Source organism: Oncorhynchus tshawytscha, unplaced genomic scaffold, assembly GCF_018296145.1.
Source record: "Oncorhynchus tshawytscha isolate Ot180627B unplaced genomic scaffold, Otsh_v2.0 Un_scaffold_17_pilon_pilon, whole genome shotgun sequence".
In the NCBI taxonomy this organism is placed as follows: Eukaryota; Metazoa; Chordata; class Actinopteri; order Salmoniformes; family Salmonidae; genus Oncorhynchus; species Oncorhynchus tshawytscha.
The window spans coordinates 515,001-538,993 of NW_024609830.1; the positions used below are offsets into that span (position 1 = coordinate 515,001).

The 23,993-nt window shown below is 42.9% G+C and overlaps 1 protein-coding gene across 1 annotated transcript in view; it reads left to right on the top strand.

The window, feature by feature from the left end:
* Positions 1–23,993, top strand: part of LOC112236805 (protein FAM171A1) — a 53,866-nt gene that overhangs the window by 5,248 nt on the left and 24,625 nt on the right. Inside the window, 2 exon segments of the mRNA XM_042319283.1 lie at positions 14,850–15,077; positions 17,900–17,992. Of these exon segments, the coding sequence (XP_042175217.1) occupies positions 14,850–15,077; positions 17,900–17,992 (321 nt within the window).

The following is a 23,993-nucleotide window of genomic DNA, read 5'->3' on the forward strand; positions in this document are numbered from 1 at the left end:
ATGAACTCCCTTCAACACAAGGCCTCTCAAAGACACAGGTATGACATATTGGAATATTTTCTTCTTACTCACTGGGTGCTTTTAGACACGATACAGAATCCCTAACTGCGTGGTGAGTTTTCCCCACTGTCTTAGAGTATAAACTGTTTCTTTAGCTTCAAGGACTCGCTCTCTCCTAGATGGGCGTCGGCCTCTATCTACAAAGAACATGACTCTGCTGATGATAGGATCCAGTGACTGGTTATCATACAGCTCCTTGTGTGTAAGGATGGGTAAAGGGCTCTGACCCATGGACATCAACTTCTCAAGGTGCTGCATATGTGAAACGGCCCTCACTGTGGCACCATCATCCCATCGGGGGTGGGCATAGAGGACAGCAGACACCTCTTCACAGGAAACCAACCCACTGACATCGTGTCCAGCTCTACTCAACTCACTCCCAGGAGCCATAGACGTTCTACAGCCAGTCTCGGGCTTTTCACAGAGAGACGGAACATGTCTTGTACATCATCCACTTGAAGACCTCTGGCTTCCTCCAGCAGGACATCATATGGAATTCTTGTCAGTCGGTGCAGAACTTTGGAGCGGACAAATGGCTCTCTGCTCAAAGCATCAACAACAACATTCTTGGGCCCTGGTATGTACTGGATATCAAAATCAAAGGGTGCCAGCTTTGCAACCCATCTCTGCTCCCATGCATCAAGTCTCGGCTTTGTAAGAATATATTTGAGTGGATTGTTGTCGGTCCACACAAACATATGCCCTCGCAGCTAATGGCTGAATTTGTCATGAATGGCCCATTTCATGGCTAGAAATTCCAGCCGGTGAGCAGGATACTTGGATTGTGCATGATTAAGAGACTTACTAGCAAAAGCTATTGGCCTGGCTACGGCCTTCCCATCATGCACTTGGGATAGTACAGCTCCCAACCACTAGTGGATGCATCAACAGAAAGTAAAAATGGCTGAGAAAAATTTGGATGAGGCAGCAAGGCTTGGTCAACTAGTGCTGCTTTCAAAGCTTCGAAAGTGAGTTGACATTCGGCAGTCCAGTCCGTAGCAGTGAGCCTGCGAGAGGGACCAGGCTTCTTTCTGCCCTTGCCTCTCCTAGGCTTCTTCTGACCTGTAGTCAGCTGAAACAATGGCCTAGCAACCATGGAACAATTATCAATGTAGTGTTGATAGTATACTACCATACCAAGGAAAGAACGGATTTTGCTAGGGGACGGAGTGACACCATCAGCTTCCATCATCTCACTCTGAGTCACATTTACAATGGGTTGAACTTTAGCAGGGTCAGTGGCTACACCCTCCTGAGAAATGATGTGGCCCAAAAACTTACACTTAGACGGAGACAGTTTAAGATTGTGCTCCTGCAACCGCTGAAAAACAATCTCAAGTCTCTGCAAGACTCTCTTCCTCCATCTTAGCAAAAACCATCAGATCCTCCAAATAGCAAAGGAGACTTAGAAAGATTTGGTCCCCAAAGATGGTCAGCATCATTCTCATAAAAGTAGCTGGGCTGTTGCAAAGGCCTTGAGGTAAACGATTGTACTCGTGCGGACCTAAAGGAGAGGAAAAGGCAGTGTATTTCTTATCCTCTTCATGCAGTGGCACATTGTAGTATCCTGAGGTCAAGTCCATTGTGCTGAAGAAGGCATTTACCCTCCAGCGCAGCCAGTACATCAGCCTGATGAGGCAGGGGATGAGCATCCTTTAGCTGTCATCACACTGGCCAGAAGGACCTGGCATATCCACCACCCGCCAGTAGCTGTCATCACACTGGCCAGAAGGACCTGGCGTACCCACCACCCGCCAGTAGCTGTCATCACACTGGCCAGAAGGACCTGGCGTACCCACCACCCGCCAGTAGCTGTCATCACACTGGCCAGAAGGACCTGGCGTACCCACCACCCGCCAGTAGCTGTCATTTGATTTGAACTGCCTAATCAGAGACTTCAACACGTTAGTGACCACAATGAGTTCATCAACCTGCCCATCTGCAATAAGGACTGGGACTACATACCTGAAGCCATAAAGCTGTATTTTTAAGTCACACATGCCCACTGGGCTAGTTTACGTTCCACCACAACCCACCAGGATGGTGTCTGAAGGAGCTAGAAAGTTCCCCTCTACCACTCCTGCCTCCCTCAACCGAGGTACAATATCTGCGCGCAGGGAAGTAGCCATGGACCCACTATCTAACATCCCCTTCAGCTCAACTTTATCCTGTACTAGCACGGTGGTGTAAAACAAACTGTCATTCTGAGTAATTCTCATTGTGTTCTGAAAAATTACTGTGTTGTTCTTGGGTACTGACTCACAAAAATAAGAATAAACAGATTGGATATCATCATCAGTGGAGGAAAAATTAGACTGCCTCACATTGCCCTCCTCAGAATGGAGGCTTTCTAGTTTTCCTGAGACCTGCCAGTCTGTCCATCTCCAGGGCTCTTCCGCTTCCCAGTCTCACTACAGTCAAAGCTCATGTGGCCAGGAGAGAAGCACTTGAAACACAGCTGGTGCATCTGACAGTGAGCTTTGGTCCAGTGATTAGTGCTTCCACAGACAGCGCACTCACGCTCCCGTTTGGGGAACTGTTTACGGGGCCCTCTGTTCACGGACTGAGTATTGCTGACAAGAGCCTTCTCTAACATACTCAAAACGTTCTCTAATGTCCCACCCTCAGATACAGATGGGGCCTGTTCTGGTTCATGGCCACATCGAGAAAAAGATGACACATTAGGTCTGCTCACAGGATCCACTTCCTCCTGAGGGGAGTCAAAGACAGCAGCCACCTGCTGTGAAAGTTGTGTTCTACATGCTTTACGCTCCCTTAATCTGGAACTACCAATCCCGGATCCGGGAGAATTGTCATCAACTACACTAATTAGCATAGCGCAACGGCCTTTTGTTAATCACCCTGTCATCTCATATTTTGAAATTATGCTTTACAGCCAAAGCAAGACAAGCGTAAGTGTAAGTTTATCGATAGCCTAGCATAGCATTATGTCCAGCTAGCAGCAGGAAGCTTAGTCACAAATCAGAAAAGCAATCAAATTAACCGTTTACCTTTTATGATCTTCGAATGTTTTCACTGACGAGACTCCCAGTTAGACAGCAAATGTTCCTTTTGTTCCATATAGAGTATTTTTATACCCAAAATACCTCCTTTTGTTGGCCACGTTATGTTGAGAAATCCACCGGAAATAGTGGTCACGACAACGCCTCATTTTGTCCATAATATCGACAGAAACATAATAAAATTCTTCAAAACATTCTTCAAAAAATTCTCATTCTTCAAAATAAAGGCCAGAAACTACATCTAAAGGCTGTAGACACCTTAGGGAAGCCACAGAAAAAGGAATCTGGTTGATATCCCTTTCAATGGGCGATAGGGATGCATAGAAAGACGGGTTTCAAAATAAGAGTCACTTCCTGATTGGATTTTTCTCAGGATTTCGCCTGCAATATCAGTTCTGTTATACTCACAGACAATATTTTTTACAGTTTTGGAAACTTCAGTGTTTTCTATCCTAAGCTGTCAATTATATGCATATTCTAGCATCTGGTCCTGAGAAATAGGCAGTTTACTTTGGAACGTTATTTTTCCAAACATAAAAATAGTGCCCCCTAGTTTCAAGAGGTTAACAGTTCATCCAAACGATCCTGTACCTCACTGGCTGTCCAGTCAGAAAGGGGTTTGCATTTGAACACCTGGGCCAACTCTTTATCAGGACAGTTGCTTACAAACATGACTGCCCTCACAAGGTACTGTTCAGCTGCCTCTGCAGCTTTGTTAAGCCTAATCCAGAAATCTAGTGGATCCTCATTAGCATATGGTTTGATTGAGTAGAAATCAGCTAATGGCATGCCTGAGTAGACGGTATCCCCAAAGTGTTGTTTGAGAACACTGAACACTGCCTTAACATCTGTGACAACAGAGTTGTTACGCATCCAGACTTTCTTCACATCCTGTGTGGTCCCCATGAGCCTAGACATCACCTCCCCAACATTCTCAGACCCAGTGCAACCCCTCTTCTCTAGGTAGACTCCCATCAGCTCATCCCACTCCAGGACAGAGTACTTATCTGAGCCATCACCCCTAAAGAAAGGTGGAGCACTAACATCTGACTTCACAACCAGGTTTAGCTTGGATGCATCAATAAAAGTCAACCCACATTGCTCAGACAGGAGAAACTGCTGGGGTTGTTGAGGGGAATGGGCAGGAGAAAGACTCAAAGTCCCAGGCTGCAGTAAACTCGCTCTGATAGGAGAATCTATCTCTGAACCAATCTGCTTAATAAGGTCACTAAACTGACTCAGAGGTGTCCCATTTTTACTGAGGACTGAGGATGAGGATGATGATACATCAAAAGACAGAGGTGGGATACCCTGGTCAGGTGGAGTAAACAGCCTACTCCTCCCAGTGCTTGAAAACTCAGGACTAGGAAACACTCTACTCCCAGGAGCTGACTGTACAAATGGTGTAAATGCAAGGACACCCCTCCCTCTACCCACACTAAAATCCCCAGCATAACTCATCTTATGGACTTGAGAGTCTTCCATGGCTCAATAGAGCACTAAAATGCAATGTAAAATACTGTATACAAATACAAAAAAAATGCAATAAACAAATTCAGTCAAAAACAAGAAAATAAACACAAATACCCGTATCTAGTGAATATGCTGCATTCAGCTTCACTATTTACAGTATAAATTCACTTATAGCAAACCATCAACAAATGCGCATGCGCAGATTGCGCATCTCATCCACATGCACAGCTCCGGTGGTCGGCTTGAGCTGACAGTCGGCAGGTCGCGTCACCAGTTTGTAGCATGGTTCGTTCTGCGTTGTGTACTTTTAATTAGGACGCTGCCACAACTGGAGGTCTGCTAGTTGAATTATTTTTTTATTTGCCTTGCACACGAAGAGATAACACACATTATGTTAACCCTTGGCGCGGCCCTAGCTCTCAGGTACCTTGCTAGCCGAAGGTCAGGCAAAAGAGAACAATAAGGGGGTACGGAAATACAGATAACCAAAATATACACAACTTTTACAATCACATGTACAGTAGGGCAAAAAAGTATTTAGTCAGCCACCAATTGTGCAAGTTCTCCCACTTAAAAATATGAGAGGCCTTAGATTTTCATCATAGGTACACTTCAACTATGACAAATGAGAAAAAAATCCAGAATATCACATTGTAGGATTTTAATGAATTTATTTGCAAATTATGGTGGAAAATAAGTATTTGGTCACCTACAAACAAGCAAGATTTCTGGCTCTCACAGACCTGTAACTTCTTCTTTAAGAGGCTCCTCTGTCCTCCACTCGTTACCTGTATTAATGGCACCTGTTTGAACTTGTTATCAGTATAAAAGACACCTGTCCACAACCTCAAACAGTCACACTCCAAACTCCACTATGGCCAAGACCAAAGAGCTGTCAAAGGACACCAGAAACAAAATTGTAGACCTGCACCAGGCTGGGAAGACTGAATCTGCAATAGCAGCTTGATTTGAAGAAATCAACTGTGGGAGCAATTATTAGGAAATGGAAGACATACAAGACCACTGATAATCTCCCTCGATCTGGGGCTCCACGCAAGATCTCACCCCGTGGGGTCAAAATGATCACAAGAACAGTGAGCAAAAATCCCAGAATTTGGTTTAAATAATGCAAAAACAAAGTGTTGGAGAAGAAAGTAAAAGTGCAATATGTGCCATGTAAGAAAGCTAACGTTTAAGTTCCTTGCTCAGAACATGAGAACATATGAAAGCTAGTGGTTCCTTTTAACATGAGTCTTCAATATTCCCAGGTAAGAAGTTTTAGGTTGTAGTTATTATAGGACTATTTCTCTCTATAGCATTTGTATTTCATATACCTTTGACTATTGGATGTTCTTATAGGCACTTTAGTATTGCCAGTGTAACAGTATAGCTTCTGTCCCTCTCCTCGCCCATACCTGGGCTCGAACCAGAAACACATCGACAACAGCCACCCTCGAAGCATCGTTACCCATCTCTCCACAAAAGCTTGCGGCCCTTGCATAACAAGGGGAACAACTACTTCAACGTCTCAGAGCAACTGACGTCACTGATTGAAACACTATTAGCGCGCACCCCTCTAACTAGCTAGCCATTTCACATCGGTTACACCAGCCTAATCTTGAGAGTTGATAGGCTTGAAGTCATAAACAGCTCAATGATTGAAGCACAGCGAAGAGCTGCTGGCAAGCGCACAAAAGTGCTGTTTGAATGAATGCTTACGAGCCTGCTGCTGCCTACCATCGCTCAGTCAGACTGCTCTATCAAATATCAAGTCATAGACTTAATTATAACATAATAACACACAGAAATACGAGCCTTTGGTCATTAATATGGTCGAATCCCGAAACTATAATTTCGAAAAAACATTTATTCTTTCAGTGAAATACAGAACCGTTCCGTATTGTCATTGAAAATAAGAATGTGTTCTTAACTGACTTGCCTAGTTAAATAAAGATGTTAAAAGTAAAAAAAAATGGCCACAATCGTTGTCCAAAAATACAGATTACCGATTGTTATGAATATTTGAAATCAGAAATTGGTCGACCTCTACATATTCATACTTTTTAAAGAATATACCTTTATTATTCCCCGCAAACCCTACCACCCTTCGCCCAATTGGATTAAAGTAATAAACACATGGGCTTCTACCTTCAGTTTATACATCTTATACACGTTTTACAGAAACAATCTTATTTTACAGTAGTTATATTTTGTTTTTCGTTCTTCCTCGTTCTGATGTACATATTTCATTGTATGTATTTTATTTTACAAAATGTGTATTTTTCAATAGCTAAATGTGTGCAGATCAAGTATTGATATCATGAATTGGATTCCTGCCTGTAACTTGATGAAAATCAGTGTTGTCAACAAACTAGCTAATGCTAGCTAGCAGAGAGGTTGAAGGCGCGGAGAAGCCCTGATGACATCGAGCGGCCTGTCCTTGGACATGCTGACATGACCACCACCTCCAACCAGCACCTCTGCTGACCATCTAGCAGAGCTTCTAAATCCTCTCATGCCCGCTGTGGCCATCTGCTGGAGGCTTGAAGAAGCACTCCGATTTGATCGAGCTGATCTAGCTACTGTTGTAGCCTAAATTTCTTTTTACATTACATTTTGTTGTTTATTTTGCTTAAGAAGTGCTTTGCGATTCTGTTTTCAATGAAAAGCACTATAAAAGTTTAATCAATTATTATTTATTTGTGTAAAATATTACTGTCCTCAGATTTTCTATATATCCATTGTTTAGCTGGATTACAATGTTTGTATCCTGTATATTTAACATATGAATTCAAAACATAATGAATTAGCCTCATGCTGTAGTGTTTGGTTAGAGTTAGGCCTAGTCCCAAATGGCACCCTATTCCTGTTGGGAAAATTATGATTAAATGACAGTTACAGTTCCATTTAAAATGATTTGTTCAAAGTAAACTTATACTCTGTTTTATTATATCTGATTAACAATATGAGTTCATAAGAAAGGATTGTGTGACACGGACAAGGAGTAATTAAAGTTAATGAACACCATTCCAACTAGGCAGAAACGAATGGGTTGTGGATTAAGTAAGCAGATAAGGTAGTTAACCTATGGTTGAACCGACGAAACTGAGCTCTGGGGTGTTTTAGATAAGGCTGTGAGTGCATTTCTAGGTTCTCTGTTAATTAGAACTATCAGCTAAGTGGTGATCGATAATGTTGATGGGTCAAAAGTTAATTCAGTTATGCTGTGTGACCTGTGAGTGTGTTAGTAAGTTAGAATGAACTATTAACCTCACTTTTTCCCGGTTGAGAGGAGTGGATTCTGTAAAGCAATTAAATTACGTCATGTTATTGTATATAAACTGTTGCTCGTGGTTAAGTGTCAGCGCGCTCCGAGAATAAATTCTGTTACCTATTATTGAAATGGCTGGTCTCCGTCTATTTTATGCAAACAAGAATCTTACAGATTCTCATAAAAGAGATTAAGGGTTTTCAATTAATGAAAACACACAGGCATAATTAAATTACAGTAACAATTCCCTATATAGTGCACTGCTTTTGACCAGAGACCAGGTGTCACGCCCTGGTCTAAGTATTTTGTGTTTTCTTTATTATTTTGGTCAGGCCAGGGTGTGACATGGGTGAATTATGTGGTGTGTTTTGTCTTGGGCTTTTGTAGGTTATGGGATTGTGGTATAGTAGAGTTGTCTAGGTAAGTCTATGGTTGCCTGGACTGGTTCTCAATCAGAAGCAGGTGTTTATCGTTGTCTCTGATTGGGAACCATATTTAGGCAGCCATATTCTTTGAGTGTTTCGTGGGTGATTGTTCCTGTCTGTGTTTGTTTGCACCAGATAGGGCTGTTTTGGTTTTTTCACTTTACATTTTGTATTGTTTGTTATTATCTCTATTAAAGATGAATCGAAATAACCACACTGCATTTTGGTCCTCCTCTCCTTCGACAGAAAACCTTAACACCAGGTCTCATATTATTGTATTGATACATTTTTAAGTGTATGTATGTATGTTTGTGTTGACGTCACAAATGTATCATTTGTACAATACTTTATTAAAGGTCTAATGCAGCCGTTCTAATCTCTATCTTACTGCTTTCCATTATAATGGTAAAACATTTACAAAAATAGCTTTTGAGCGAAGAGCTATTTTTTAAGCAATAATTGAGCTAGGACTGTCTGGGAGTGGTCTGAGTGGGGAAGGAGAAACTGAAAACTAGCCGTTAATAACTTTTTTTATTGGTCTATTAAGTAATGTACCACCTGGTGATGTTACCAGGCAGGCCAAAACTCCATTCCACCAAAACAGGCAGACGTTCTTACGCTAAAATGGCACTATCATATTTTTCACAATTTCACAATATTATTCCAACTTTTAATAGTTTGGGAATGTAATACAAAACACAGGAAAAGTTTTTGACTGCAGTGGGTCTGATTAAAAATATATATACAGTGCCTTGCGAAAGTATTCGGCCCCTTTGAACTTTGCGACCTTTTGCCACATTTCAGGCTTCAAACATAAAGATATAAAACTGTATTTTTTTGTGAAGAATCAACAAGTGGGACACAATCATGAAGTGGAACAACATTTATTGGATATTTCAAACTTTTTTAACAAATCAAAAACTGAAAAATTGGGCGTGCAAAATTATTCAGCCCCCTTAAGTTAATACTTTGTAGCGCCACCTTTTGCTGCGATGACAGCTGTAAGTCGCTTGGGGTATGTCTCTATCAGTTTTGCACATCGAGAGACTGACATTTTTTCCCATTCCTCCTTGCAAAACAGCTGGAGCTCAGTGAGGTTGGATGGAGAGCATTTGTGAACAGCAGTTTTCAGTTCTTTCCACAGATTCTCGATTGGATTCAGGTCTGGACTTTGACTTGGCCATTCTAACACCTGGATATGTTTATTTTTTAACCATTCCATTGTAGATTTTGCTTTATGTTTTGGATCATTGTCTTGTTGGAAGACAAATCTCCGTCCCAGTCTCAGGTCTTTTGCAGACTCCATCAGGTTTTCTTCCAGAATGGTCCTGTATTTGGCTCCATCCATCTTCCCATCATTTTAACCATCTTCCCTGTCCCTGCTGAAGAAAAGCAGGCCCAAACCATGATGCTGCCACCACCATGTTTGACAGTGGGGATGGTGTGTTCAGGGTGATGCGCTGTGTTGCTTTTACGCCAAACATAACGTTTTGCATTGTTGCCAAAAAGTTCAATTTTGGTTTCATCTGACCAGAGCACCTTCTTCCACATGTTTGGTGTGTCTCCCAGGTGGCTTGTGGCAAACTATAAACGACACTTTTTATGGATATCTTTAAGAAATGGCTTTCTTCTTGCCACTCTTCCATAAAGGCCAGATTTGTGCAATATACGACTGATTGTTGTCCTATGGATAGAGTCTCCCACCTCAGCTGTAGATCTCTGCAGTTCATCCAGAGTGATCATGGGCCTCTTGGCTGCATCTCTGATCAGTCTTCTCCTTGTATGAGCTGAAAGTTTAGAGGGACGGCCAGGTCTTGGTAGATTTGCAGTGGTCTGATACTCCTTCCATTTCAATATTATCGCTTGCACAGTGCTCCTTGGGATGTTTAAAGCTTGGGAAATCTTTTTGTATCCAAATCCGGCTTTAAACTTCTTCACAACAGTATCTCGGACCTGCCTGGCGTGTTCCTTGTTCTTCACGATGCTCTCTGCGCTTTTAACGGACCTCTGAGACTATCACAGTGCAGGTGCATTTATACGGAGACTTGATTACACAGGTGGATTGTATTTATCATCATTAGTCATTTAGGTCAACATTGGATCATTCAGAGATCCTCACTGAACTTCTGGAGAGTGTTTGCTGCACTGAAAGTAAAGGGGCTGAATAATTTTGCACGCCCAATTTTTCAGTTTTTGATTTGTTAAAAAAGTTTGAAATATCCAATAAATGTTGTTCCACTTCATGATTGTGTCCCACTTGTTGTTGATTCTTCACAAAAAAATACAGTTTTATATCTTTATGTTTGAAGCCTGAAATGTGGCAAAAGGTCGCAAAGTTCAAGGGGGCCGAATACTTTCGCAAGGCACTGTATATATATATGTGTAAAACCTTGCAGTGCTACTTTTTTCTCAGTGAGTGAGGTGGATATATCTCGTTTTAAAACTAAATGTGATCGTTTCATTTTCTAGAGACAGTATAGTGATACGTTTCAAACAAACATGTCTGTCATTTAACAAGCCATGATTAGATGGGGGAAAAACACATCTCTTTCAGAAGTTCTTTAAATAAATATAATTTACCAACATTTCTGAAAATGGATCAATTGGGATTTGGAATGAAATGCTTCAAATATACCTTCAAGTCAGTTTCCATTGTTTGTGTCACTGAAAGTGAAGGTAAGTCCACACAGTACCTGAGTATGTTTTCTGCAGTTCGTCCACTATGTCTGAGTTTCTCCACCCTAACCCAGACTGGGTCTCCATGCCCCAGAGAGACAGAACAACACCAGCACCCCTCATTGTGAAACAAGACTACTTTGTTTTCGAAGAGGTCTATCATGTCTATCCCCACGTCTTTATACACACAAAACCAGGAAAGCGATGAAGGAAATGGAGAGTGTACGATAAATAGACCTAATAAGAGCAGAAACGGAGAGAGATGGGGAATCCCCCAAATATTAATGAGATGACTCAAAGGAGTTATTTTCGTAGAACACAGAACACTAGTTTCCTAGTGTGCCAAGGAGGAGTTTGAAAGGTTGTGATGGTACCATACTGTAATCTCTGCCTACTCATTTACTGTACTGGAATATTGATCAGGATATTTTAAAGAGAGAATTTGGTAGGTTATGTTAAAGATGTTGTGGTGGATTATCCCTATCCTATTACATTTTTGTGTGTTTGCGTTGAGCGGGGGAAGAGAAATCACCAGCAGGGGTTGAACCGGTACACACACCAGGAGTTAACAGTATCTAGGACCAGATCTGTCAGTTTAATAACCAGCAGTAGCCCTCCATCAGAGCCGCTAGTAGCCACATACAGAGGATGCTACTGTCCTCCTGCCATTATTATGGCTCAGTGATGATGTCCAACTCCCTCTACCTCACAGCAGGGTCTGATCAATAACCTCTACACACACTCACACAAACATAATGATACACACTGGCTCTACCTCTCACACCCATACTGTCTGTCTCACACACGCCCTGCTGCTCTGGCTGCTGTTGCTTGGGCTAATTGGTGGTAGATCTCAGCATCAGGTCAGGAAAAACTCCCTTTGATGCCTTTATCCTCCATATGGCACACAGACCGACCAAGAGCCAGTTACTGAGAGAACGACTGGTTTAACAGGGCTGCTGAAACACAGCATTTCTCTTCCTACATGCGTGTGTGTTTTTGCGATGCACTTTTTTCAGAGGGCTGTAGCCTGTTTAAGGATGTCACCAGAGATTTATTGGATCAGAATGGGGAGGTGTGTGCGTGCATGTGCCCCAGTCTCCCAGGGGAGCTCTTCAGAGTGAGCACAGCTGGTACCCCTAAAGAAGGACGGAACACTGGGACAGGAAGTGATGCACCATTTAAATACCTCCCTCTCCCAGACCCACTACAGTGAAACTTAAAATGTTTGTTGCAACTAGTTAGGTAAGTGATATTTTCGGGCGACCTAGATAGATAATCTGTAGTGGTCTCCTGTAGTCTGTATCTGTCTGACCCTCTGTGTCTGTTACCTGAATCATCATCCAGCCTGGGGAGTTGGGAGTGGAGGGAGTACATGGTTGGGGGACGGGGTAAGTGTGGGTGGGTAAAGGGTAAAGGATGTGTATGTACGGTATGTACAGTAGGGGGGAGGGGCACACCCTTTCTGCCATAATTAAGGGCCAATGATCAGACACCACTCCCCTTATCACAGACACAAGTGTCTGCAACAAGAGGACAGATGAGAGAGGGGGTGTGTGAGGGGGAGTGTTCGTGAGAGGGGAAGTGTTTGTGATGGTTTGTGAGAGGGTATGTGTGTGTGAGACAGGGTTTGCGAGTGGGGGGGGGGGTGAGACAGGGTTTGTGAGTGGGGGGTGTGTGAGACACGGTTTGTGACGGGGTGTGTGTGAGAGGGTGTGCTTGTGTGGGTGCGTGTGCATGTATACGACACAGGAGTAAGTAGATGAGGAAGGTGTGTGTCTTGAGTTGATGAAATGAATTGTTCCTCTTGCTGTCGGTGACTACTAGACTGAGCTGCTACTTATTTCAGTGATGAAGTATGGCTAAAGTATCCTTGTTATCCATTAGCACACATTACTGTTGTTTACATAACCTGCCAGACCAGACATTTGTTTAGTGTTGGTACCAAGTCACCGTTAAGCTGTTAGCCAAGCTCCTTTATGAAACAAGCTGAAATGGGTGTGTGTGTGTGTGTGTGTGTATACTCTGTTTTTAAAGGTCTAGCTCTCTTTTTCTGGTTGTCCTCTGTCTCTGTCTCACTCACTCACACTGTTTGACTCATGCACAGTGCCTTTCGCCACAGTGATAAAGGTTAGCGTTCTGGCCTAACCTGTTACCTTGCCAAGGTTAACTCACGCTCACTGAAACTAAAGTCTTCTAAATACTTGGATTTTTTTTGTGAAACTTGGGGTTTCGCCATCTGTCTCCCATTCCAGAATACCCCTGTCTGTGTATGTGCAGTGCGTGCAGCTACCACTTTGTGTAGTGGTTGGCAATGATGCTAATGAAAACAGTCTTCTGGTAGATGGAAATGCTTTCCCAAAAAACTTCTCAATGAAATGTTAACTACAAAGTATCCTAGCTTCCCTGGCAGAATGATATAAGGATTATTTTCATCAACCCAGTGTGTATTTGTTTTGTAAACTCTACCATCACATGTGGCTACAAAAAAACTTAGGTGCTCACTGGAATTAAAGGTTATCTCCACCAAAAAAATCCCAGACCTCCGATTTATCTGTTTTTCTATTTAAAAAGTGCAATTTTGAGAGTGAACCTGAAAAAACAGGGGGAAACGGAAACCTAGAAAAACAAAAACGAATTTGGGGAGAAAAAATAAATGTAATCAATCACCCAACTACCTACCTCATTCCCATATTGTTTTTTATTGACTTTTTTTGCTCTTTTGTACACCAGTATTTCTACTTGTATATCATCATCTGCTCATCTATCACTCCAGTGTTCATTTGCTAAATTGTAATTGCTTCGCTACTATGGCCTATTTATTGCCTTACCTCCTTATACCTCCTTATATTGTTATTGACTGTACTTTTGTTTCTCCTATGTGTAACTCTGTTGTTTTTTGTTGCACTGCGTTGCTTTATCTTGGCCAGGTTGCAGTTGTAAATAACTGACATACCTAGTTAAATAAAGTTTAAATTATTATATATATTTTTTTTTAATTCATCAGATTTTATAGGGCCCTAACAAAGGTCTAGCCTAGATAAGCTTGGCCAGTGTGGGTGTTCCGCTTGAGAGAATGGGTTGTTGCCCTGTCCAGTTTAGCTCTGGCACTGCATGAACTAGGTGTGTGTGTGTGTGTGTGTGTGGCTAGCTTTACAATGCTCTGCTATCCAAAGGAGTTAATGGAAGTATGTTATTCAGCAGTTTCCAGGAAAGTGTATGACAGTAATAAAGGAGATGTGGGCTCAGAGATTTCCTTCCTCAGGCATCAAGAAACAGCGAAAGGGCCCATTGTTTTGACAGAGCCTCGCTATTGGCTGGTAACCAGGAAATATGCTTTTGGCCACTCACTGTGATTGGCTGTTAACTGCCAATGTCAAATGTGCCTGAGTCAGAAAGCTTTTCCTGACTCCTGTATGGACTACTGTGTGTATATATACAGTTGAAGTCAGAAGTTTAAGTGTGAAAGTCACCCAGTAAATACCACTTGAGTAAAAGTATTTGGTTTTAAATACACTTAAGTATCAAAAGTAAAAGTATAAATCCTTTCAAATTCCTTATATTAAGTGAACCAGACGGCACAATTCTCTTCTTTTTTAAATTTAAGGATAGCCAGGGACACAGTACAACACATAGACATAATTTACAAATGAAGAATTTCTGTTTAGTGAGTCTGCCAGATCAGAGACAGTAGGGATGACGACAAAGGATGGTCTCTTGATAAGTGTGTGAATTGGACCATTTTCATGTCCTGCTGAGCATTCCAAATGTAATGAGTACTTTTGGGTGTCAGTCAAAATGTGTGGAGTAAAAAGTATGTTATTTTCTTTGGGAATGTAAGTATTTTTTTAAACTTATCTTACTTTACATCACTGACGCTTACTTAGCCGAGTGTGTAACTCTCACACTCTCTCTGTGTAGAGGTGACTCTGAAGGTTCACCTGAGTGATGCCAGCACCCACCAGCCCCTGGGCGGAGCCACCATCGAGCTCTTTGCCAACCACACCCCTGTAACCACAGAGACCTCTGCTGCCGACGGCAATGCCTACCTGCGTTTTCCCTACCGCCTTGGAACCCTGCTGGTTGTCACAGCAACCAGACAGGGCTACGTGCCAAATTCCGCCCCCTGGAGACCCACCAGACTGCCCGGTAGGTCAAAGTAGTCAAATCTACTGTGTGTGTGCGTGCGTGCGTTCACACACACACACACAATCTGAAAGTGGTGTGTGAGGATAATGAGGGTGCCCCATTACAGCTTTATTATAATAAGTGACCAACCCCATTATCCTCACACAACACGTTCAGATTGTTCACACACACATGCTTATCAGCACTGGACAATTTAAGAGTGACAGAGAGAGGAAATGAGTGACAGAGAGAGGAAAAGAGGAGTGACAGAGAGAGGAAAAGAGGAGTGACAGAGAGAGGAAAGGAGGAGTGACTGAGAGAGAGGAAAGGAGGAGTGACGGAGAGAGGAAAGGAGGAGTGAGGGAGAGAGGAAAGGAGTGAGGGAGAGAGGAAAGGAGGAGTGAGGGAGAGAGGAAAGGAGGAGTGACGGAGAGAGGAAAGGAGGAGTGACGGAGAGAGGAAAGGAGGAGTGAGGGAGAGAGGAAAGGAGGAGTGACGGAGAGAGGAAAGGAGGAGTGACGGAGAGAGGAAAGGAGGAGTGACAGAGAGAGGAAAGGAGGAGTGACAGAGAGAGGAAAGGAGGAGTGACGGAGAGAGGAAAGGAGGAGTGAGGGAGAGAGGAAAGGAGGAGGAAAGAGGAGAACTTTTGTCTCTGATTTTTATTCAGTCTTTATTTAGACAGGGAGTCAATGCTAAGACCAAGGTCTCTTTATTTAGACAGAGAGTCAATGCTAAGACCAAGGTCTCTTTATTTAGACAGAGAGTCAATGCTAAGACCAAGGTATCTTTATTTAGACAGAGAGTCAATGCTAAGACCAAGGTCTCTTTATTTAGACAGAGAGTCAATGCTAAGACCAAGGTCTCTTTATTTAGACAGAGAGTCAATGCTAAGACCAAGGTCTCTTTATTTAGACAGAGAGTCAATGCTAAGACCAAGGTCTCTTTATTTAGACAGGTAGTCAATGCTAAGACCAAGGTGTCTTTATTTAGACAAGGAGTCAATGCTGAGACCAAGGTATCTTTATTTAGACAGGGAGTCAATGCTAAGACAGGGAGTCAATGCTGAGACCAAGGTCTCTTTATTTAGACATGGAGTCAATGCTGAGACAGGGAGTCAATGCTGAGACCAAGGTCTCTTTATTTAGACAGGGAGTCAATGCTGAGACAGGGAGTCAATGCTGAGACCAAGGTCTCTTTATTTAGACAGGGAGTCAATGCTGAGACCAAGGTCTCTCTATTTATTTATTTTTATTTTACCTTTATTTTACCAGGAAGGGCTCATTGAGATTAAAATCTATTTTTCAAGAGTGCCCTGGCCAAGATAGGCAGCACCAAGTCATTACAAAAAACTTACAGACAGACAACATGAAAAACTACAAGTAATCTTGTAAAAACCATTGAATTCACAAGAGTATAAAACAGCAAATTAAAAACATTGACAGGTCAATCAGCCTCAAAATCCTTCATCAGTGATTTAAAAACACCAATCGGGACAAGTTCTTCCAGTTTAAAAGTATTTTGTAAGGCGTGCCAAGATGATGGCGCAGAGTACATAAGAGCCCTTTCACCAAATTCAGTTCGGACATTTGGAACAGTTAGCAGGATAAAGTCCAGCGAACGAAGAGAGTACCCACCACATTTCTGAACAATAAAAATGCACAAATAAAAAGGTAGTAAACCCAAAATGGCTTTGTAAATAAAAGTATACCAGTGACTGAGCCTACGAGTGACTAGAGAAGGCCAGCCAACCCTGGTATACAAAGTGCAGTGGTGCGTAAGGGTTTTGCAGTTTAAAATAAATCTCAAAGTGCCATGGTAAAGAGTGTCAATTGATCTCAAACACTGAGCGGAAGCATTCATATATAAAATATCCCATAGTCTACTAAAGGCATAAATGTAGCTGATACTAGCCTCCTTCTGGCTTCAAAAGAAAAACAGGCCTTATTCCTAAAATAAAATAAGGCCTGTTTTTCTTTTGAAGCCAGAAGGAGGCTAGTTAGACAGGGAGTCAAGGTCTCTCTTCCAGGTGAGCCCTGTATAGCACCACAATACACATCAAAATACAATAAACACATTAAACTACACATTCATATACACAATAAAATACACAACAATACACGAAAAGCAAAACACAATCATAAAAAACAAACACATTCTTCTGTAAAAAGGTCCCTTAACAACCGTCTGACATGACCTAGAGGCACCAATTCCTCCCATTTTAAAGTGTATTGTAGATCATTCCACACGTACGGTGCAAGGAAATGAAAGGCTGATTTACCAAAGGAGTCTCCAGAGTTAACCAACCCTGTGAACAGGTTTAAGAACTTGTCATTTTAAGTCTTAATAGTGATGTTAGCTAAGGTAAGTCGGGAGTTTGTGGAGCAGGGCTTTGTAAACAAAAAGACTAGTGATTCTACAGAGAACCTTTTGGTGAAGAATACAGTGTTGAGTAATTAAACTGTCTCCTGTGATAAAACGAAGGGCGCTATGAAAAACACCATCCAAGGCTTTAATAGTCGAGGCAGATCACAGAAAATGGAAAAGGGAAAGCTAGAGATTTAAACTAATCAAGTAAGATCTTTAAAAAAAATGTTTTCTACAAACCACAATGCTAGAAAATAAAGAAACCACTAGGTTTAGAATGTCATGAAGTTGAGAGGAAAACCAAAATTCAATAGTTGACCTTTTATCAGTGAGAATAAAAATGAGCCACAGGGGGGGTTATTGTGATGAATAAATGAGTGACTGTGGTGGGTCCCATGTGGCTCAGTTGGTAGAGCATGGTGCTTGCAACGCCAAGCGTCTGCTGAAATGTCAAAATGACTGAAATGTGTGTGTTCCAGTGTTTTCCTCTCTCAGTCTGGAGCTGCTACCAGAGAGAGCTGCCACTCTGATGGTGTATGAAGACCTGATACACATTAACTCTGGATCCCAAGGTGAGAGAGAGTGTGTGTACTTACACACTGTCCCTGGCCCAGAGAGAGAGTGTGTACTTAGACACTGTCCCTGGCCCAGAGAGAGAGTGTGTACTTAGACACTGTCCCTGGCCCAGAGAGAGAGTGTGTACTTAGACACTGTCCCTGGCCCAGAGAGAGAGTGTGTACTTAGACACTGTCCCTGGCCCAGAGAGAGTGTGTACTTAGACACTGTCCCTGGCCCAGAGAGAGAGTGTGTACTTAGACACTGTCCCTGGCCCAGAGAGAGAGTGTGTACTTAGACACTGTCCCTGGCCCAGAGAGAGAGTGTGTACTTAGACACTGTCCCTGGCCCAGAGAGAGTGTGTACTTAGACACTGTCCCTGGCCCAGAGAGAGAGTGTGTACTTAGACACTGTCCCTGGCCCAGAGAGAGAGTGTGTACTTAGACACTGTCCCTGGCCCAGAGAGAGTGTGTGTACTTAGACACTGTCCCTGGCCCAGAGAGAGAGTGTGTACTTAGACACTGTCCCTGGCCCAGAGAGAGTGTGTGTACTTAGACACTGTCCCTGGCCCAGAGAGAGTGTGTGTACTTACACACTGTCCCTGGCCCAGAGAGAGAGTGTGTACTTACACACTGTCCCTGGCCCAGTGACCTCACACACATTCCCTAATGAAATATGTCCACCCTTTAAAACATCTCTTATGACACTGTCCCTGGCCCAGAGAGAGTGTGTACTTAGACACTGTCCCTGGCCCAGAGAGAGTGTGTACTTAGACACTGTCCCTGGCCCACACACACACAGACACTGTCCCTGGCCCAGTGACCTCACACACATTAATAATGAAATATGTCCACCCCTTTAAAACATCTCTCTAATGAAAGACCCGCGCGCGCACACACACACACACACACACACACACACACACACACACACAGGCAGCATGTGTCCTCTGTTCCTCTGTCAATCAGTCAGGGGCAATTACATTAGATAAGATTAAATTAGATGTGATCTTATAACATGTATCTCTGTCTGCCGTGTGTCTGATCAGTGTGCTTGTTTTGCTATGTGTGTGTCTGTGTTCATCTTCAATAAATACTATCTGCTCTTCTCCTGCTCTGACATCCTCTCTGAGTGTGGTTCTGCTGGTGCTACTCCTTTAAATCTTGCTGACTGAGCTGTGTGTGTCCGTCCTCCAGGAGGGCAGGATAATCATGCTATGGTCTGGTGCATACAGTGGCCCCCATCCACACACAGTGTGTTATATCATGATATTTTGAACCTGGAAGCCCAGGGGAGCGATAAACCTTGTCATGCAGCAGGAGGAGAGAGAATGAAAAGAGAAGGGGGAAGAGAGGGGGTGGGGAGAAGGGGGAAGAGAGGGGTGGGGAGAAGGGGGAAGAGAGGGGGTGGGGAGAAGGGGGAAGAGAGGGGGTGGGGAGAAGGGGGAAGAGAGGGGCTGGGGAGAAGGGGGAAGAGAGGGGGTGGGGAGAAGAGGGGTGGGGGGGGAAGAGAGGGGCTGGGGAGAAGGGGGAAGAGAGGGAGTGGGGAGAAGGGGGAAGAGAGGGAGTGGGGAGAAGGGGGAAGAGAGGGGTTGGGGAAAAGGGGGAAGAGAGGGAGTGGGGGGGGAGAAGGGGGAAGAGAGGGAGTGGGGAGAAGGGGGAAGAGAGGGGGTGGGGGAAGAGAGGGGGTAGGGAAAAGGGGGAAGAAGAGGGGGTGGGGGAGAGGGGAAGAGAGGGAGTGGGGAGAAGGGGGAAGAGAGGGGGGGTGAGGAGAAGAGGGAAAGGGGGAGAGGCGGGGAAGAGGGGATGGGAAGAGGGGGGGGAAGGGTGCAATGTTCATTATAGAGGGAAGAAAAGAGAGGGAACTCTTAGGAGGGGTAGAGGATGAGGAGGGGCTTTTTGGATTGGCACAGGAACCCCCCCACACACACACACACACACACATGCTCTGCTACATCTCACACCGTGTCCAAGCTGTTACCTGGAACTAACTCCTCTCCATTTTGTTTCTCCAGTCCTGTTGATGTGATTATATCCCAGACCACCTCCAATACTGGACATTCAGATCAATGCCAGACCTCCTTCAAAACTGGACGTTCAGATCAATGCCAGACCTCCTTCAAAACTGGACATTCAGTTCAATAACAGACCTCCTTCAAAACTGGACATTCAGTTCAATAACAGACCTCCTTCAAAACTGGACATTCAGTTCATTAACAGACCTCCTTCAAAACTGGACATTCAGTTCATTAACAGACCTCCTTCAAAACTGGACATTCAGATCAATACCAGATCAGGTGTACTGAAGGCAGAGTATACACAGAGCTAGAGAAAACACACAGGCACGGCTGCAGCGGTGTCTCATTGCCCAGGAATGTACACTCACCACAGTGGAAACACTATGACATCATCGCGAAGCCCCACTATACAAACTTCTCTTTAACACACACAGTCTTGTTTAACTAACCTTGTGGGGACACAATTGATTCCCATTCTAAATCCTAATTTCCTTAACCCCTAACCATACCCCAACACCATCTCCTAACCCACAACCCCCTACCCCAATACTAACACTAATTCTAACCTTAATCTAAACCCCCTAGAAATAGTATTTTTCGTTGGTCTAATTTTTGTTTTTGTTTACTATTCTTGTAGTTAAACATGTCTGGAGCGCGTGCACACACACACACACACACACAGTCTTGTTTAACTAACCTTGTGGGGACACACAATTGATTCCCATTCAAAATCCTGTTTTCCCTAACCTTACCACAAAACCTAAACCTAACCCACAACCACTTACCCCAATTCTAACACTAATTCTAACCTTACCCTAAACCCCCTAGAAATACATTTTCCCATTGGTCGATTAAACATGTCCACACACACACACACACACACACACACACACACACACACACACACACACACACACACAGAGAGAGAGAGCAATGTCTTACTATACTTGTGAAGACTTTCGCGCAGTTGCCCTGAGACCACGCAGCTCCCGCGGGACTGCCTCACAGAATAAATATCAGCCCATGGAGAGAACGAGATTGAACTTCACTCAACTTTCTAGAGCAGTGGTCCCCACCGGTCAATCACGATGGATCTCCAAGGCATCCCTAGTCAATCTATACATTTCTGTAAAAAACCCAGCGATAAAGACCTGCGTTTCTATCATTTTTGGGGGTTTGGTTGTTGGCGGTAGCTGCACCTGATTCAGCTGCCCTGCGTGCCGGGCAGGCCAATTGTTGCCATTTTGAAACATTTCATGTGTCTGAAGGTACAAACTCTTCCTTCCCGGCGGGCCCGGAGAGCAAATCAAGTGCACTATAGGCCTCCCGCTGGCCAATGGGATGGCTCAGATGACCGTGTCTGCAGTACAAGAAAGATATCAGAACATTTAAAACCATGACTAGAGAGAGACTCAACCAACACAGCAAAGATATCAGAACATTTAAAACCAGGACTAGAGAGAGACTGTCAACGACTACAGCAAAGATATCAGAACATTTAAAACCAGGACTAGAGAGAGACTACAGCAAAGATATCAGAACATTTAAAACCAGGACTAGAGAGAGACTACAGCAAAGATATCAGAACATTTAAAACCAGGACTAGAGAGAGACTGTCAACGACTACAGCAAAGATATCAGAACATTTAAAACCAGGACTAGAGAGAGACTACAGCAAAGATATCAGAACATTTAAAACCAGGACTAGAGAGAGACTACAGCAAAGATATCAGAACATTTAAAACCAGAACTAGAGAGAGACTACAGCAAAGATATCAGAACATTTAAAACCAGGACTAGAGAGAGACTGTCAACGACTACAGCAAAGATATCAGAACATTTAAAACCAGGACTAGAGAGAGACTACAGCAAAGATATCAGAACATTTAAAACCAGGACTAGAGAGAGACTACAGCAAATATATCAGAACATTTAAAACCAGGACTAGAGAGAGACTGTCAACGACTACAGCAAAGATATCAGAACATTTAAAACCAGGACTAGAGAGAGACTACAGCAAAGATATCAGAACATTTAAAACCAGGACTAGAGAGAGACTGTCAACGACTGCAGCAAAGATATCAGAACATTTAAAACCAGGACTAGAGAGAGACTGTCAACGCATACAGCAAAGATATCAGAACATTTAAAACCATGACTAGAGAGAGACTGTCAACGACTGCAGCAAAGATATCAGAACATTTAAAACCAGGACTAGAGAGAGACTGTCAACGACTGCAGCAAAGATATCAGAACATTTAAAACCAGGACTAGAGAGAGACTACAGCAAATATATCAGAACATTTAAAACCAGGACTAGAGAGAGACTGTCAACGACTACAGCAAAGATATCAGAACATTTAAAACCAGGACTAGAGAGAGACTACAGCAAAGATATCAGAACATTTAAAACCAGGACTAGAGAGAGACTGTCAACGACTGCAGCAAAGATATCAGAACATTTAAAACCAGGACTAGAGAGAGACTGTCAACGCATACAGCAAAGATATCAGAACATTTAAAACCAGGACTAGAGAGAGACTGTCAACGACTGCAGCAAAGATATCAGAACATTTAAAACCAGGACTAGAGAGAGACTGTCAACGACTGCAGCAAAGATATCAGAACATTTAAAACCAGGACTAGAGAGAGACTGTCAACGAATACAGCAAAGATATCAGAACATTTAAAACCAGGACTAGAGAGAGACTGTCAACAACTACAGCAAAGATATCAGAACATTTAAAACCAGGACTAGAGAGAGACCACAGCAAAGATATCAGAACATTTAAAACCAGGACTAGAGAGAGACTACAGCAAAGATATCAGAACATTTAAAACCAGGACTAGAGAGAGACCACAGCAAAGATATCAGAACATTTAAAACCAGGACTAGAGAGAGACCACAGCAAAGATATCAGAACATTTAAAACCAGGACTAGAGAGAGACTACAGCAAAGATATCAGAACATTTAAAACCAGGACTAGAGAGAGACCACAGCAAAGATATCAGAACATTTAAAACCAGGACTAGAGAGAGACTGTCAACGACTGCAGCAAAGATATCAGAACATTTAAAACCAGGACTAGAGAGAGACTGTCAACGAATACAGCAAAGATATCAGAACATTTAAAACCAGGACTAGAGAGAGACCACAGCAAAGATATCAGAACATTTAAAAACCAGGACTAGAGAGAGACTGTCAACGCACACAGCAAAGATATCAGAACATTTAAAACCAGGACTAGAGAGAGACTGTCAACGCATACAGCAAAGATACCAGAACATTTAAAACCAGGACTAGAGAGAGACTACAGCAAAGATATCAGAACATTTAAAACCAGGACTAGAGAGAGACTGTCAACGCATACAGCAAAGATACCAGAACATTTAAAACCAGGACTAGAGAGAGACTGTCAACGACTACAGCAAAGATATCAGAACATTTAAAACCAGGACTAGAGAGAGACTGTCAACGCATACAGCAAAGATACCAGAACATTTAAAACCAGGACTAGAGAGAGACTACAGCAAAGATATCAGAACATTTAAAACCAGGACTAGAGAGAGACTGTCAACGACTACAGCAAAGATATCAGAACATTTAAAACCAGGACTAGAGAGAGACTACAGCAAAGATATCAGAACATTTAAAACCAGGACTAGAGAGAGACTACAGCAAAGATACCAGAACATTTCAAACCAGGACTAGAGAGAGACTACAGCAAAGATATCAGAACATTTAAAACCAGGACTAGAGAGAGACTGTCAACGACTACAGCAAAGATATCATAAACATTTAAAACCAGGACTAGAGAGAGACTACAGCAAAGATATCAGAACATTTAAAACCAGGACTAGAGAGAGACTACAGCAAATATATCAGAACATTTAAAACCAGGACTAGAGAGAGACTGTCAACGACTACAGCAAAGATATCAGAACATTTAAAACCAGGACTAGAGAGAGACTACAGCAAAGATATCAGAACATTTAAAAC